A 17,889-nucleotide genomic window follows, 5' to 3' on the forward strand; every position below is an offset into this window, starting at 1 on the left:
GCAGGGGAGTCAGCTTGGGATCCTCTCTGCCCCTCCCCCTGCTCGCACTCTCTTTCTCTCTTCCTCAGATAAATAAATCTTTAAGTGTCTGTGAACAGAAGCTTCATTTTCCTGTGGCTAAAATGATGAAAAATGATCAATTAGTAGAATCTGAGCAAGGAGGTGTTGGACCTCCAGAGCTGCTTTAAGGAGTATGTGACAAGGGTGCCTGGGTGGCGCATTTGGTTGGGCATCTGCCTTCGGCTCAGGTCACCGTCTCGTGGTCCTGGGATCCAGTCCCGCATCGGGCTCCCTGCTCGGCGGGGAGCCTGCTTCTCCCTCTCTGCTGCTCCCCCTGCTTGTGCTTGGTCTCTCCCTGTCAAATAAATAAATAAAATATTTAAAAAAAAAAAAAAAAGGAGTAGGCTTGAGGCTGGCTCGTGGTGGCCGTCCCTGTGCTTTCCCACACCCCGTCCTACGGAGGTACCACACGCTCTCTGCAGACCAGGGGAGGTGCGGTCTGGTTGCGGTGGGCCCCACAGGTCCGTCCCTCCTCTGTCCTCTGCCCCTGCAGCCCTACCTCTCTCGAACCTTTACGAGACCCTGGGCGTCGTTGGGTCCACCACGACTCAGCTGTACACGGACCGCACGGAGAAGCTGAGACCTGAGATGGAAGGGCCCGGCAGCTTCACCATCTTCGCTCCAAGCAACGAGGCCTGGGCTTCCTTGCCAGCCGTGAGATGACCTTACTTCCCTGAGGGGTGGCTGGTGGGCAACCTGTGGTGACTTCCCACTGTCGCAGGAAACTTTTTCCTTGAGCCCTCAGATGAAGTCGGGGAGCTTGAATTAAAATATACCTCACTAGACGGCTTCCGTGGCGGGCCCCACCCTGTCCAACTGAGCAGACAGACGTTGGTGGTCATGGAGGAGGGGTCCTTGGTTTCCAAAGCACCTTCCCCAGGGTAGCAAGAAGCCACCTCTTGCCCTTGTGGTCTGCAGCCCCCTAACTGCTGCTCTGGCCTTCTTTCTAGGAAGTGCTGGACTCCCTGGTGAGCAATGTCAACATCGAGCTGCTCAATGCCCTTCGCTACCACATGGTCAACAGACGGGTCCTGACGGATGAGCTGAAACACGGCACGGCCCTCACCTCCATGTACCAGAATTCGGGCATCCAAATCCACCACTATCCCAACGGGGTAGGGAGTCCCCAATGACACAGCACTGCCCTGTGTCCACCCTGAGCCCACGCCCAGGCTGCACATGGGGCTGGTCTATGGGGTTTCATTCTGCAGGTCAGGTATGCTGGAGGTCATCCCCGCCTCTGGCACTGCTTCTCCCTAGACCCTCTGGTTCCACAGCTGTGGAACCCACGTGCTGCACCGTGTTTTCCTTTGCTGGGGCTTCGAGCCTGCACCTCTGGTCGGTGAACTGCTCATCCTCCTTTCTTCTCTGGACAGATCGTGACCGTGAACTGCGCTCGGCTGCTGAAAGCCGACCACCACGCCACCAACGGTGTGGTGCACCTCATTGACAAGGTCATCTCCACCGTCACCAACAACATCCAGCAGATCATCGAGATTGAAGACACCTTCGAGACCCTTCGGGTGAGGGACTGCTGTGGGAGGGGGGGCTGGCCTGGGGACACATCCCTTCTCAAAAGGGCCTTCTGTGGCAGAAGCAGAGGATATCTCTTCATGGGCATTTAGCAGATGTAGAGCAAGTTCTTCTAAGAACCCATAAACATGGAGGGTCCACTCATCAGACACTGAGCTTGACCACATTGAAACATCCTAATTCTCTGCTGGGAAATTCCCTCTGCCTGTCCTCTCCTTTGTAAAGCTGTCCTTTTGTGACTCCCCTCGCAAGTTCAGTAGTCTGCAGCTGCAGCATGGGGGGTCCCTTGGAGCCCTAGGCTGCCTGGGCCTGCACCGCAGGCCCCAAACGTGAGAGGGCCCTTCCCCCCAGGGGCCACTTCCCATATTCGGGACTAGAATAATGTCAGGCTTCACGATCTCCTGGACCGCATGTCTCCGCCAGGGGCCCCCTGCTCTAGCCATCTGCACGTTTCCTTGGAGCCAAGGCCGGCAGAGAGGCCATGGGAGTCCGGGTTTGACTTCTGCCCAGGCTTCTGCCTGCTGCATGGCCACAGAATACCATTCCTTCGGCCCTGTCCAGCAGGCGTTTATCTTTGAACTGGAGCAGCAAGCAGGCATTGCTCTTGGCAGGGGCTGCTCAGAGGAAGTGGACATAGGCTGCGCCGTCAGGATTTTTGCCCTGATTCAAGGAGAACTTCCTGACCACAAAGGATACCAAAGGGGAGTGGGGTGGTTCCTCCCCTGGAGATCTCCAACACAGAGAGACAAACACTCTCAGGCTGGACTGGCACGGAGTTGGCCTCAGGAAGTGGCTCTGCAGGGGACCCTGCTCTCTAAGCTCTTCCCCTGCTTTCCTTCTGGGTCACTTCGAGGTCCGGGGTCTGCGAAGGAATGATGTCCCCACAAAGCTGGTGGCACCTCTTGATTAACGGTAGTTGATCCCCACTGAGCAACCTGCTCTTACTGTTTAGGCTTGACAAATGTTCCCTCTTCTCTTCCTCCCCTTTGGGCCTCCCTAACACCCATCTTTCCTTCTGCTAACACATACTAACACCTGCTCCTTACCAGGTATTGTTCTACGTGCCGGGGGTATATAGGTGAACGAGACAGACAAATTTCTGTCCTCGGTGGCACTTTTGTTCGTCCTGGGAAGACAGACCAGATGCACACGAGGTAGCCGTGGACAGGGCTGTGCATCGTGAAGTCAGGGAGTGGCGAGCCGAGGGGGCCAGTTGGCACCGGGTGGTCGGGGAAGGTCTCTCTGGAAGAGGTGACTTTGGATCTGAGGACTGAGGATGAAAATGACCAGTTACATGAAATGCAGGCGTCAGAGCACGGCAGGCTGAGGGGAGAGCAAGAGCAAAGGCTCAGGGGCAAGAACAGTAAGAAGGAGGTAGGCAGGACCAGAATGAAGACACCTGCACACTAGAGCGTGTGGTGGGAGCGGCCGGGCGGCAGGGGCCAGACCCTGCGGGGCTGCAGACTGGGCAGAGGGGTGTATCCCCATCCCTGGGGCAGCAGGAGTCCCTTTCTTCTTTTAGAAGACCCTCGGGGGCTGCTCTATAGAAATGGGTGATGCGATCCTTCCGCTCCTGGAGCTCACACAAGTGGCGTTGGCAGGAGCTATTTAAGTATAACGCGAGGAGGACGCAAGCTGTGAAAATACGTGCAACAGACTCATTTTCGTCCAGTGGGCAGTGGCAGGGGGAAGGGGTGGTGATGGGGGCAACGCCACGTTGGCTACCTAGAGAAGCGACACTGTAGTCAAGTCCCAGTGAAGAGACAGGAGTCAGAGAAGCAAAGGAAGGAGGAAGGGCAGAGGGAATGGTGCAGCCTGGGGGTAGGAAGGCCAAAGGCACGGGAAGTAATTGAGAGATGACCAGAGTGGTGGGGGTTCAGGCCTGGCAAGGTCCCTGGAGACCAAGGTGGGAGGTGAGCCTTGGTTTCTTGCCCTTTCATCCTGGGTTCTACAAGAGTCTGGAGCCTTTGGGGGAGGCCCGGTGAGGCCGCCTGCAGAGCATTCCAGAGCCTCCAGGGAACCCTTCATCCTCTCCCCGCCCTGCAGGCTGCCGTGGCCGCATCTGGGCTCAACACCGTGCTTGAAGGTGATGGCCAGTTCACGCTCTTGGCCCCTACCAATGAGGCCTTCGAGAAGATCCCCGCTGAAACCTTGAACAGGATCCTGGGTGACCCAGAAGCCCTGAGAGGTGAGCACCCCTCAGCTCCTGTTGCTGCCTCACTGGAGCGGCCAGACCGAGCCCGAGGCCTGCTCTTGTACGAGACATACACGCCACCTGCTGTCCTGTCCCATTGTTCCCACCTGGCCCTGTCCCTGCAGAGGCCAGAGCAGAGCCCTGGTCAGAGGGGCAAGGAGAGAACCCAGCAGCCTTTGTCTAGCAGCAGCTGTGCTGAGGAGCAAGGCAGGGCTGGAGGTCCAGAGCAGGCGCCAGCCAGACGCAGGAGGAGCTAAAGATGCTCCCCAAGCCCCAGAGCAAGGCTGCCAAGGAGGCAGCAGCTTGGAGGAGTGGGGAGGAGATGGCAGGGCCTGGCGTCCCTGGAATGGGGCCAGCATGCTGACCCTTGAACTCTTCCCTTCTGGCCAGGGACCTCATGGGTAATCCAAAATTACAGTGAATAACCAGTTACAGTCGACTCTTGACTCTTCATAGCTCCTCTTCCACGCCTCCTCAGTGAGCTGCTCTGTTAGGCATGCATTGATTATTGCTGGAGGAGAGGGAAGGACCCAGCATATGTGAGAAGGGAGGGGAGCGAAGGCCGGGCTTGGCCACTGACCCCTGAGTCTCCTGCAGAGAGGAGTAGCCCCCTGTCCCCTGTGGACCCCAAACACACTTATTCCTCCTAAATATAATCCAGGGATGACTTCGTTTTTTTGAGGCTATTAAACCCACCTTCATAATGTACGATCTGGAATACCTACTGCATTTCAGATGCCCGATAAATGTAAAATGTTCTCTCTGCAGCCACGCATGGCTGGCCAAGGGCACATTTCTGAAAGCACAGATGGGGATCTCTTGTGTCCAGATGTCACGGCGCCTCTGTGCCTAGCCTGTGGCAGGAACCAAGGCTCCAAAAGGGAACATGGTCAGACTTGTCTTCAAGGAAGCTTAAGCCTGGTTGGGATTAAAAACAGGTCATGGGATCTGAAGTGGTGAGCACAATGACACAGATGCCCCCACGGTGCTGGGCATGGGGGTGGGGCTGGGGCACGTGCAGCCAGAGGGGTCCCGAGGCTTCCTGAAGGAGCTGAGACTTGGGCGCATGTCAGCATACTGAACTTTCTGTTTAGAGCTGTATTCTCCCTAAAACCAGTTTTGTTTTTTTTTTAGACTTTATTTATTTTAGAGAGAGAGAGAGTGAGAGAGAGAGCACATGAGGGGGGAAGGTCAGAGGGAGAAGCAGGCTTCCCACCGAGCAGGGAGCCCGATGTGGGACTCGATCCTGGGACTCCAGGATCATGACCTGAGCCAAAGGCAGTCGCTTAACCAACCGAGCCACCCAGGCGCCCTAAAACCAGTTTTGTACAGAGCACATTTTCATCTTTGAAGATATCAGAACTCTTCGTGTAAGAAAAAGACAGCCCTAATTTATTCCTTGTGCACATCGGCCTTTTCCTGCCTGGTAGCCCATGTGCTGGAAGCACAGGCCCTCGGTGCTGGGCTGTAGCTGGCTGGCTCAAAGGCAGAGAGACAGGAGGCCAGCCTGAGAGGCTCAGCCGTTTCTAGTGGGTTGGCAGACAGGCAAGCAGCAGCCTTGGGCTGGCGTGCCTTTCCAGCCCTGGCCCTGCTCTCCCTCCCCATGGCCCTAGCAGGTCACCCTTTCCCCACCCAGCCTTCACTTTCCTTCCCTTAGAAGCTAAATCCCCGAGACCTCATTCCCATGGCAGCCTGGCTGTCCTTTCCCTTCCTGCCAGTTGAATGGCTTTCAAGGCCCCTGACACCCCTGCGGGAGCCCCATGCCTCTGCAGACCCTCCAAGCTTCCTCCTGTCCGTGACAGTGCGGTTTGGGTTCCCATACTCTACACAGATTGAAACTCGCCCCTGCGGTGAGACTATAAGACAAAGGGCCCTGGTGACCTTGGGGAGTGGCCGTCCGGGAACCTGCCCTGCCTGGCTGGGGTCACGTCCCCCCCCCGGGTCCTTGCAGCTTCTTCAGGACCCCCAACCTCTGCCCTGTCCCTGAAGGCCACTTGGACAAGGAAATAAATGATTTTATTTATGATTTATGGGTGGGGTGAAGGGAGTGGCAAAGACCATGTCTTATTGATTACCATCCCCCAGCCCGAAGAAAGATCCTGGCAGCTAGTGGACCCTTGGGTAAAATGAACAAAAACATATAAAATGTGCAAATAATCTAGAACTCTCATTTGCTACAGTTTCCGTCTTTCCCTCCCATATTTTACACTTTTCTAAAGGTCAGTAGATAAAAAGTCCCAGGGTAAACTCATTTTGAGGTCCAGGTACTAGTAAGAGAATTCAATCTCAAGTTGAGGTGCTAGTAAGCTAGTCACTAATATTTGTTGGGCGTTTACCCTGTTGTCGGGCACTGTGCTTGATGCTTAACATTCTGGGCTTCATGTCCTCCTTGCACCATCCCCAGGAGATGAATGCTGGGCTTATCTCTGCCTGAGGAGGAAGCTGAGGCTCCCAGAGGCTCCCTGCCTTGCCCAGGGTCCCACAGCACGTAGGAGGCCGAGCTGGGATTCAGACTCAGGCAGTCTGCCTGCTGAGCGTGGCCTGTGTCAGGGGGCAACAGCAGGAGGAAAGGAGGCCCCGGGCTGCACGGTGCCCCAGCCTCATCTGAAGGTCAGCGTCAGAGAGAATAGAATCCTCACGGCCCCAGAGGCTGCAAGCTGGCCTCTGAGATCAGCCTTGACCTGTGTCCTCTTGGGCCCCAGACCTGCTCAACAACCACATCTTGAAGTCGGCCATGTGTGCAGAAGCCATCGTGGCAGGGATGTCCATGGAGACCCTGGAGGGCACTACGCTGGAGGTGGGCTGCAGCGGGGACATGCTCACCATCAACGGGAAGGCCATCATCTCCAATAAAGACATCCTGGCCACCAATGGTGTGATCCACTTCATCGATGAGCTGCTCATCCCAGACTCAGGTGAGCCAGGCCTCTGGGGCCATGATCCTGCCAGGCCCTCTGCCATCCATGGTGGGGGCCCTTGGGGAATTCAGGGATCTTGGGGGCCATTTCCTTACCTGCACCCAGCTCACAGCCTCTCAGGAGAAGGGGCCTGGACCCCTGGCAGGTTGCGGCCAGACTGTGAAGAGTCTTGAGCTGCAGGCCTGGGATTCCAGGCATCACTTTGGAGGCAGTGAGAGCTGTTGAGGGGGGCTGGGGAGGGAGCGACTTGATTGCAGAAGCTGGTCAAGAGATCTGCCTGCTGTGGTTGGGCGCAGAGGGCCATTTGCTGACCTCTGAGCATCTGCCTTCTCGCTGGTCCCCAAGCATCGCAGGGACCCTGGGAAAAGTGACTGAGTAGGCTTTGGCTTGGGCTTCGTTCAGCAGGCTGGCCCCATTCTGGGGGTCGGTTGCCCAGGAGTGAAGCACTTTCACAGGAGGAAACCAAACCGGAAGACAAGTTTCTGTGGGTGTGGTCGCTGGCATTACCTGCTCCTCAAGCCGCCACGCAGACGGCGCTGCCTTGCCACAGGCCTTAGAAGGCGCCCTGACCAGGGGCAGGGACAGAGGCCAGCCTCTACCTCTGGAGCCTCACTTCACTCCCCTGCTCAGGAGGCCTGGGGGCCCGGTGGCCTGATGACATGAGCCTGCCGTGCCCCAGCAGGGCTGAGAGGGCCGTTGACTCACGAGATGACATTCCTGCTGCTGTGCGTCATGCTGTGGGGTGGACTCCGGAGGATAAATGGAAACAGCACTTGTAACTTTTGACCCTGCATTCTCTTTCCTTGCAGCCAAGACACTGTTTGAGTTGGCTGCAGAGTCTGATGTTTCCACAGCCGTTGACCTTTTCAGACAGGCTGGCCTCGGCACTCATCTCTCTGGAAAGGAGCGGTTGACCCTCCTGGCCCCCCTGAATTCTGTATTCAAAGGTAACGTGGTGAAGGCAGCCCCCGGGAGCCGGTCACCTCCACGGCACCCTCCCTGATGGACAGCGCTTCCACCCGGCTCAACCAAAACCCCAGGGGCTCTGCTGTATCCTTTGGCAGAGCAGAGAATGCATTTGGGGGTCTGGTCCTCAGAATTCAAGAGTTTGCCTCTGGTCGGAGAGCAGAGTGCTCTCTTGGCCTTTTTATTTGCAGAATCAACTGCTCATGTGGTGGACAGGAGGTCAGAGTGAGGATACAGCTGAGCCTTGGCCGCAGGGAAGGCGGAGGAGGGGACCGAGTGGCGTCCGTGCCTTTCCCTCCCTCTACGGGCAAAACTCCAGACGCCCTCGATTATCTAGACCTTCTTTTGTTTGGCTGATTTGCAGAAGATGCCAGATGTTAAGGAATATTGGCAGCCTCACTGGATTTCTCAATCTCCCGTTTCCAAACGCATTTGTCTCTCATTCTCTTCCTTTCTGGAGCGGGCCTCTGGACCTGACCACACCTTCTCTTGCAGATGGAACCCCTAACATTGATGCATATACAAAGAATTTGCTTCTGAATCACATGATTAAAGACCAGCTGGCCTCCAAGTATCTGTATCATGGACAGACCCTGGACACTCTGGGTGGCAAAAAACTGAGAGTTTTTGTTTATCGCAATGTAAGTTCTGGCTCCTAAATCATGCTCTTTCTTTGTCTCAGCTCTAAGAATTGGAAACTGTATTAGTGAAATCTATAGATAGATAGATAGATAGATAGATAGATAGATAGATAGCTATTATGTATATGTTTATATCTTTATATCTTATATATAAATCTTTAATAAGCAGAAGCTTGCCTGAGAACTGGTTTCTAATAAGAAAGGAAGGCATTTCTGGAAATCTGATTTGAAATGGGATCCTGCAGAAGGATTAGAATCTCCTTTGCTAGAGGCCTTTGGGAATAAACCACACAGCTTTTTGAGCCTGTAGGTAGGCAGCGGTCCACTTCGAGCTCAGCATGATGAACAGCAGAGCAGGGATGGAGATTTTGAATCCTTAGCTTATGCAAAGACAAGTCCCCTGAACTGAAGCACAGCTCTCCCTGGTCCAAAAGGTTCTCTTCTCTCTTCTCCTGTCTCTTTTCTGTCTTCAAACCCAACAGTTACCCCGGAATATCAACCAGAAAGCACAATAGAACACAGCCATTCCTTGGGACCAGCCAGTACTATTAACTAAAGATGGTTGTCATCTGTTAAATAAGTCAGTAGAGATGATCTATTGATTTGATCATTATTGATGAACCTCACGTGTAATGGGATACGTCTCATCATGGGGCCTCTCTGTAACTCTAGTGGAGCCCAATGGCCCTTTCTCCTTGGGGAACACTATTTTTATTTTTCCTTCCCTGGAGAAAACACAACATTTTATCCTAGTCGTAATGACCTACTCCAGTGTATATTCACTGATCTTTATGGATGAAGACACCAGCATGTGCCCTGAGCACATCAGGAGGCCAGCCTACGGGTAGATGACCTGTCCTGTGTCTGCCCCTCTTTGGCACAGAGCCTGTGCATCGAGAATAGCTGCATTGCCGCCCATGACAAGAGGGGGAGGTATGGGACGCTCTTTACCATGGACCGAATGCTCACCCCCCCCATGGGGACCGTCATGGACATCCTGAAGGGGGACAATCGCTTCAGGTAACCAGCCTCATCCCAGGGAAGATTTCTGCCAAGTGGTCCCGCCGGGTCAGGATGCTGGGTCTCAGCTATCTGTCAAGCTCCCCACTTCCTCAGGGGTCCAGTTAACACTGGCGGTGCCCTGGTGACCTTCCATGCTGGGGATCTGGGGTGGGCGTCATGCTGGAAGCTTATGTTGAGAAGAAGGGTTATTTCTGGGACTGTAATCCCCACATCCTTGGGAACAGGGAGGGGGCTGCATTTTCATATGAAGTGCAAGAAAGATCCCACGCTGTCATCTTAAAGTCCCAAGTAAGCCGAGAGCACCTGGTTTTGAGTGTGGGATGAGTCTCAGTCTGCACAATATCTCCTTAGGGCACCTGAAGACTCCTTGCTGCTCCTTCTTGGGCTCCCTGTGTCACTTTGTTCTCTTGCCCCTCTCTCTCCATTTCTGACTTCTCGCTTATCCCTGGGAGACCCCCCGCATTCTGCGCTCCCCTGAATCACATCCCCAGGGTCTGGTGGCTTGGCCCCTTCCTTCCTCCTTCCCCCTCTGGCCTCTGACCTCTGGCTATTTGACAGAGCTGAGCATTTATGGAGAGAAGATGCAGACTGGAATCTTCCCTCTTTGTGCATGATCAGGGGGTGAAAACCAGCAAGGGGTGTGAATTCTAGCTCTGGGCTCCACCTACCCGCAGTGGGGAGGTATTTGGGAAGGTGGGCGCCCTCTCCCCGCCACAGGCAGGTGACATTTTCTCTGTGCCTCTCCCCAGCATGCTGGTGGCCGCCATCCAGTCTGCCGGGCTGACAGAGATGCTCAACAGGGAAGGGGTCTACACAGTCTTTGCTCCTACGAATGAGGCCTTCCAAGCCATGCCACCGGAAGAGCTGAACAAACTCTTGGGTAAAGACCAAGTGAAGTATATTTTGCATGGTTTCTAACGTGACTGGAGCGGTCAGGGGACCAGCAGGAAAAGGGGGGCACGTTACCCAGGGTTTGACTGAAAGGAACTTAACGAAGAGACTGTTTGTAGAAGTGTGGGCAGGAGTAAGGGACCAGCAAAGAATGATGGCACCCGGGGAAAAGTGTTTCCCACCACAGGCCAGGGGATGGGGAGGCCGGGCCAAGGAGGGGACAGGGAGAACCGGAGCTCGGAGGAGGGGCCAGAGCCTCAGGCACCTGCGGGCAGAACCAAGGCGAGGGGGCCAGGCCTCCCTTAGCCTCGCTGTCCTCCCACAGGCCCATTGCGTGGGCCCCCTGTCAGCTATGAGACGGGGGCAAGGGAGACCGGATGATGCACTTCACAGCGGTCAGCCTCCCTGGGTACTACACAAGGCAGAGAAGAGTGGAGAGGCATGGAGTGCGGAACAGCCAGCCCCGTCCCTGAGCTTTGTCTTCCCTGTGAGGACCTGTGAGGACAGCGATAATGAAGCCATTTTACCTGCGTGAAATGTCCCTCAGGGCAAAAGCTTTACCGAGAAGCTATTCCTGGCCCTGAAAAATTTAGCTGAGGATGTTTGAGAGAGAATCCCAGTGGTTAAGGGCTTGGACTCCTGGATGACCTAAAAGCAGTTTCAGTTCCTGGCTCTGGCATTCACCTGCCAAGTGACCTCTAGCAAGTTGTTTGACCTCTCTGAGCTTCAGTTTTCCCCTTAGAAGAATGAGAGTGCCTTGCTGTGTGTTGTGTGGAGTGAGGTGTTGCCTACAGTGCTGGGCACACGTCCTCCGCCAGTTTTGGCTGCCATGATGGGGAGTGGGGGCGGGGATGCAGCGTTGAGCTCTGGTGCTCGCCCGTGACACACACTTCCACGCTCACAAAAAGGTGAGCCTGAGGAGGAGGAGAAGGAATAGAGAGGAGAGGAGGAGGAGGAAGGACCTTGGCCATGCCTTGGGACCCGCATCATCTACACCTTCCTTCCAGCTCCAGAGCAGGAAGGAACTTTCTATTCAGAAGGTTCAGGCTGCAGGCAGCTGTGGGCTGAATTTGTGTCCTGTTGAATATTCTTTATGGCCAAACGAATGCCTGTGTCTTTGATGCTGACGGATGTTCATTCTGAACATAAACTTTCCATCCCCCACCCTGTCCAGCAGGAGTGGAATATTCCCCAGATGGCCTTGAGCCTGCTCAGTTTCCCTCTCATTTTCAGTTGTGCAGGGGCAGGAGGAGGCTTGGGCAAAGCTTCCCAAATGCGCCGTCGGCCAGGCCTGCAGGCAGGAGTAGCCCCCAGTGCTCCTGGGAGATGGGGGGGCTGGCCAGGTGTAAGAGGTCAATCCAGGTATTAGATGTCTTGGCAGAAGGAGCCCTCTGGTACCCTGGGGGCTGGCATGGTTCGGCACTTCCAGGCAGGATTTCTGTGGAATGGGAATTCCCATCCGCCAAGTTGTGGATGTTTGGAAACCACTTGGTACCTGGTGGCTCCATCCCGTGGTACTAATGTGGGTTTGTCAGCATCCAAGTGAACTCTCCAGAATGCTTTAAAACCTCCTCCGTTCTCCGTTTCGAGATGCTGGAAATAGGCATCCAGAAGCCCTGGGGCAAGCTAGCCGCTTGACTGGGAAATGTGAGTGGGGGAGGGGGGCATGGTGGAGATGAGAGCACAGCTGGTGGCTTTAAGAATTGCCTCCCACACTTCATTTGGAAAATGCCTGGGCACCTTTATGAGCAATCGGATGCTCTCCCCAGTCGGTGGAGAAGCTGGTGTGGGCTGGAAGGAATGCCGAGACGTGACGAGAGGGATGCTGCCGAGGGAATGCCCCCCTCAGCCCTGACCTCATCGGCTGCCCAGCACCCCCAGACGGCAGCTCTTGACTCTTTTAAGTTCTCCCTGCAGGAAATGGCTGCCCGAGAATATGCATTTGAGGGCAGAACGTGTAAATATGTCACTACTGTGTTATAACCATCAGGAGCCACGCTGCTGATGAAATGTCCCAGATGCCGGTGCTGGAAAGGTTCCTGGCTTTCCAAGCAAATATTTAGCTCATGGAAAAATGAGTCATGCTCACAGAGGAGTGTGGATTAACTCCTTCTCGGCAGCACAGAGAGCTCTTGCTTAACAGAGCAGCCGCCCAACTCTAGAGGCAGACACGTGCCTCCATCCCCTGAGCCTCCTGCAGGCTGCGGGTCAGAGGGCTGAGTGCCCCCGCTGTGTGTTCCTCACCTGGTCGGGGGGTTCTCCATCTCGGGCGTCACCACTTGCATCCCCGTCTCGGCCCTTCTCGACCATGACGGTTACCAGCCTTGCAATGAACTCTGCTCTCCTTTCTTTCCCACAAACCCACAGGCAATGCCAAAGAGCTGGCCAACATCCTGAAATACCACATTGGTGATGAGATCCTGGTCAGCGGGGGCATCGGGGCCCTGGTGCGGCTGAAGTCTCTCCAGGGGGACAAGCTGGAAGTCAGCTCAGTGAGTGTGCCTAAGAACTAAAAGGCTAGCCGTGTACTGTCACTGGGGTTCCAGTGCACCTCTCAGCCCCGGGCCCGTCTTAGACACGCACACACAGTCTTGAAGATGCACCTTGGATCTCTGAGTGCATTCTGTCCAAAGACAGAAAAGAGGAAAGGGTCTTCAGGGAAGTGAGGCAAGATTGTGATTAGACCCGAATAAGAACTTCCAGTTTTGCTGGGGAATCAAGCATCCGACTGGCATGGGGGAGAGGCCGTTAGATCATCCTTCCCTTAAGGAGATGATAGGCAATTACTCATGCAGCTTGAGGGATTGATCCCCAGCCCCCTTCCCACCCCATCCCTTCAAATCTGGGGCTCACCGAGCTCCACCATGAGCCAGACCATCCCAAGAGGCTTTTTCTGCAGAGGCGTGGCCTGCGAGCCTTCCCTTGCTCTACACCTTGAGGACACACATTCCGCTTTGAAGCTGCCTCTGGGGATTCCGTCACTGAAGAGAGAGAACAGATAGGCAGCTGAGCTCAGTGAAGCTGCTGTGGCCTCCTGGCTGCACCGGCCAGGCTCCCTGAGCTCCCCTGTGGAGCCACCATTCTTCCAGAATGTGGCTGGCTCAGCCTCTGCTCAGGGCTCCTCTCTCCTGACCTTCAGCCATCCCTTTGCTTATCACTTTCCCTCCGGAGCCTGAGGATGCATGGAGGGAGCCAGAATGTGATGACTTGTTGACTTCTAGTTTTGGGTGTTGGGGTCCCATCACAGGCGTCCGTCCCCCCCTTCCCCCTTGGGTCTGATCCATGAGCCGTTCAGGAAGGACTGAGGTAGACGCCTGGGTGCACTTCTGTGAGAAAGGCAGGCCACTGAGGACAAGTGGAAGGAGCCCTACCCCCGGGGCTGGAGGCCTGGCTTCTGGTCCCCGCCATCCCACCTACTAAAGGAGGCACCGGGCCTGTCCTGGGTCTCGGTTTCCTCTTCTGCTAAGTGGGGCAATGATACGTGACTCTTCAGCACACACTGCTGTAAGGACAAAGTGACACGCGCGCGAGGCTCTTCCGTAGATGACCTGTGCTGAGCCACATGCCGGTGTTAGAAGGCGTCCACTGGGCTAAAGGCGTGTGGCTGGCAGGGGCCATTCCATTCCCCAGCGTATCCCTCACGCCTAACCCAGGATCTGGCCTCTGGAAGTGCTCAGTAAACACTTACTGAGTAAGATCCATATGGTCTATGTTGTCTCTTTCTCCCAGAAAAACAATGTCGTGAATGTCAATAAGGAGCTGGTTGCGGAAGCTGACATCATGGCCACCAATGGTGTGGTCTATGCCATCTCCAGTGTCCTGCAGCCTCCAGGTAAGGCCCAAAAGTATCCCAGCCCCACTCAGCCTGCAGCTGACCCTGCTCCACGCATGGCAGTCGGTATTCGACAGGAAAACTGTTCTATGCAAAGATAAGAATAGTACGCAACATGCCATCTGAGCCTCTATGGACAGCGTCGCTGTGGCCGATTGAAAAGTGAATTAGGGGGCGCCTGGGTGGCTCAGTCGGTTAAGTGACTGCCTTCGGCTCAGGTCAAGATCCTGGAGTCCCGGGATCGAGTCCCGCATCGGGCTCCCTGCTCGGCAGGGAGTCTGCTTCTCCCTCTGACCCTCCTCCCTCTCATGCTCTCTGTCTCTCATTCTCTCTCTCGCAAATAAATAAAATCTTAAAAAAAAAAAAAAAGAAAAGTGAATTAGGAACTGTTGGTTTCAAATGCGCTACACCAGGAACTCGAGGACACATTTCTTTTTGCTGAATTGCCTGTCTTAGCCCCACTCAGACACAGCCCACTTACTTGTCACACGTGGATGCGGTGAACGTGGATGCGGTGAACGTGGCTCCAGGCACACGTCTTACAGCATCGCGCCTCGTGGGAGTTCTCTTTACCTCCAGCAGGGTTGAACTTGAGTCCAGCCACCGTCTGTACTGTGCCTTCACCTTCCTTTGTGTTCTTTCCCCATTGGCCAAATTCCACCGTGAGTTAGGAAAAGTTACGAAGGAAACATTCATGGGAGAATGTGAGCCAGCAGGCACAACAGTGCCCCTCGGTCGTGCTCGCTGTGAATTTCATGCTAAGAATTTCGCTCTCACCAATGTTGCATTTTCTTTGGTCTCCAGCCATCAGACCTCAGGAGCGAGGGGATGAACTTGCAGACTCTGCACTTGAAATCTTCAAACAGGCGTCAGCATATTCCAGGGTAAGATGCTGCTAGGTCTGCCCGTGGCCTGAGCAGCCTTGGGTCCTCTGCTTGGGCCCTTGCAGGGAACTGCCCGGGTCCCTGTCTTCCTTGGCGGCTCTCCCGGGGCTCCCGTGAAACTTTCCCCACTCCCATGCAGGCATCCTCAGTGCCAGCCTGAGTGGAGTTCCGGGGAAAGAACCCAGGCAGCCCCCACTTCCTTTGTGAGCAAAAACCCAGGCCTTCAAACTAAGGCCTCTGAGCCTCATTCCATGAGGAAGCCACTGCTGGTGAGGACAGATAAAGCTCTGGAATCCATCTGTCCAAGGAAGGCAGCCCATCCTGAATTTGCCTTACTGTGGCCTTGCCTGGCCTGAGCCTGGGCCTCTAAGTCACCCTCTGTTTTTCATGACCTGGCCCGTCTTAGGGAATGCTGGGGCTCTTCAAGGCAGTGGTGTGGGTTCTGGATACAGGGCAGGTGTCGGGGGGCGTCTCTCCCTTCCTCGCCTCCACTCTGCTTTCCCCTTAGAACCTCTCTGATTCTTCCTGCACTTCTCTTCCTGCTCCCCGGCTTGCCCCGGGGCCTAGAAGCCCCACTCAGGCTCCTTTGCTGCTTCGCATGAGGTGGAGCCCCTCGGGAACCTGGGCACCTTATAGAAAGTTTGCGTTTCAAGAGAAGAGGCTGCTGGAGGTAGTTCTTACCCAGGGTCTTGGAGCTGGAATATGTCCTTTACTTTTGGATAGAGGAATTTCCTTTGTGCCCCTTGAGAAGGGTTCTTGGCCTTGAGCTCCTACTCTTGAGGGTCGCCTGCTGTGCCGTCCCAGCTCCCCAAGCTCTAGGCTGTGGTCTCAGTGGAAGCCTGACTCTGGGGTCTCCCAGGAATATCTACCCCAGACTCCACTTGGTTGGGGCTTACACTTTGCTTGGGGCTGCCGTGACCAACTGAGGGGCTCCCTCGGACCCAGCAGCTACACGTCCCCCTTCTTCTTCCTCACCCCCAGCATTTTTTCTGAATAGGGGTGGCCGTGGGCAAAGCCACTGCCATGAGCAGGGGCAGGTACAACTTTCACTAGAAACTTGACACTTGCTGTTTTCTTTCAGGCCGCCCAGACCTCTGTGAAACTAGGTAAGTCTGGCCTGGGTTTAAAGTCCTTTGTATGCGTGCTTGGGCCTTTCCCCCAAGCAGGCCCAAATCTGCTGTATATAGATCACAACATCATGGCGCAATAAAACAAGCGTGGCCTTTGGGGTCAGACACAGAATACCCAATTCCCTTCTCTATAAGATGGAGATACTAAGAGTACCAACCGTTTAAGGTTGCTGTGAGTTTGGGGCTTTGGGAACCTGGGAGTATTGCACGGTGACTTGGCAGAAGCCCATAGTGGCTTGGTTCAAAGCTGGTGGATGGAGGAAATCCCAGTTTCTGTTACATCATGGAGTGAGACGTCATGATCTTTGTTACATCATAGAGTGAGACAGGAAGTCTCCCAAACCAAAAAGCACCTGTAGGGGGCAGGCGAGAGTGGTGGGAGGGGGCCGCTGGCCCTGCCCTCGTGACTCTGATGGTGTCCTAGACAGATACAGGGTGGCCTGCATCCTTTTCATCTTGAAACCTCTCTCTTCCAGCCCCTGTGTATCAGCGGTTATTAGAGAGGATGAAGCATTAGCGCAGAGGACGTGGGAAGAACGCACTTCGGCAGCTCACCGCCACTTTCTCTGAGTTTACCAAAGAGACTGAATGTTTTTGAAACCAAATATCACACTTCAGTGTACCTGGGCTGCACCGGAATGAGATCTGAGCCCTGCGTGGGTGGAGGGAGGAGGGAAAGAGATGTCCTTTTATTTGGTTCCCCCCCCAAAACATGGCTGTTAACCCACTGCATGCGGAGACCTGGATGTCATTGCCTGATAGTCGTTTCTAAAAAGGACCTGTCCTGAATGTGGAATTTCCCACCTTTGCCAAGTGCTCTGGAAAAGGGGGCTGAAGTTTTGTGGCACTCACCAAACACGAATCAGGCAGTGTAGCATGATTGGGGGGGGGGGGTTCTGACACAGTTCTTGTAAAGCTCTTCTTCAACTGGAGAAATGGCATCATTATAAGCTATGGGTTGAACTGCTCTGTGCCTGCACGTGGCTTGGACGCTTCTTGGTGGCCCTGTCCAGGTAGAAAAGGGAGGGTAGGTAGAGCATGCCGAGCCCAGGATTTCCCAGGTGTGGCAGAGCCATCGTGTGTTTGTAATAATAAAACCAAAGAAATGTATGCCTGTGTGGATGGGAACTGCGTGACGGTCTGGCCTGGGTATTCACGGGGAGCGGTGGGGGGGGGTCTGTCTGTTTCTTGGGGCTGTGCTGGTCCTTCCTACGGAGACTGCAGCCAGGAGCAGCATGCAAGGAGCCCCGAGGGGACCATCTGTGGGACATGCTCCATCTTTGTTGAGCTCGTTTTCCTTTCAGCCTCCATGGGCCCTGGGGGCTCGAGTCTTCTGTGTTCCCTCGACTCCTCTTATTGGCCAGAAGTGCCCATCTCCCTTCCAGCCTCGTGACCCCCTGCCTTTTTTTGGACTTTAGAATGCTCTGCACTACCCTGGGAAGAGGTTCCTGCACGGTCCCATTATACAGATGAGGAGACTGAGGCTCAGGAGAGGGAGAGCCCCCTGGCAGCACAGCAGATAGCTTAGCCGGGACTGGCACGCAAGCCTCCTGCTTCCCAGGGACCCCCATTCAGCATGGGAGCCAGTCCGGGTTTTCCAGGCCCATAGCCCCTGTGCCGACCCCCACACAAACCCTTTCCCCGGCTCCTTCTGTCTTTTCCATTTTGAAATGTCCTCAGCACTGACAGGCTAATGCAGCTGGGGCACAGGCAGTGTGGCCTTGAGCTCTCAGGCCCTGTTCCCTCAACTGTACCAGGGGGCTGCCCAGAGCATCTCTGTCCTAGGTCCGTCCTGCGGAAGAAACGAGATGATCCTC

General features: G+C 54.9%; 1 protein-coding gene across 1 annotated transcript in view; it reads left to right on the top strand.

The window, feature by feature from the left end:
* The window catches only part of TGFBI (transforming growth factor beta induced), a 32,270-nt gene extending 15,088 nt beyond the window's left edge, over positions 1–17,182 (top strand). Inside the window, exons 4-17 of the mRNA XM_064595928.1 lie at positions 554–714; positions 1,011–1,175; positions 1,437–1,583; positions 3,640–3,781; positions 6,490–6,702; positions 7,515–7,652; positions 8,167–8,312; positions 9,196–9,332; positions 10,085–10,215; positions 12,594–12,718; positions 13,956–14,058; positions 14,863–14,942; positions 16,024–16,048; positions 16,549–17,182. Of these exons, the coding sequence (XP_064451998.1) occupies positions 554–714; positions 1,011–1,175; positions 1,437–1,583; positions 3,640–3,781; positions 6,490–6,702; positions 7,515–7,652; positions 8,167–8,312; positions 9,196–9,332; positions 10,085–10,215; positions 12,594–12,718; positions 13,956–14,058; positions 14,863–14,942; positions 16,024–16,048; positions 16,549–16,589 (1,754 nt within the window). The 3' untranslated portion in view covers positions 16,590–17,182. The remainder of the gene's footprint in view (positions 1–553; positions 715–1,010; positions 1,176–1,436; positions 1,584–3,639; positions 3,782–6,489; positions 6,703–7,514; positions 7,653–8,166; positions 8,313–9,195; positions 9,333–10,084; positions 10,216–12,593; positions 12,719–13,955; positions 14,059–14,862; positions 14,943–16,023; positions 16,049–16,548) is intronic.
* The last annotated feature ends 707 nt before the right edge of the window (positions 17,183–17,889 follow it).

Source organism: Mirounga angustirostris, unplaced genomic scaffold (genome assembly GCF_029215605.1).
Source record: "Mirounga angustirostris isolate CCGP_5_RB_7025 unplaced genomic scaffold, mMirAng1.0.hap1 SCAF_7, whole genome shotgun sequence".
NCBI lineage: Eukaryota > Metazoa > Chordata > Mammalia > Carnivora > Phocidae > Mirounga > Mirounga angustirostris.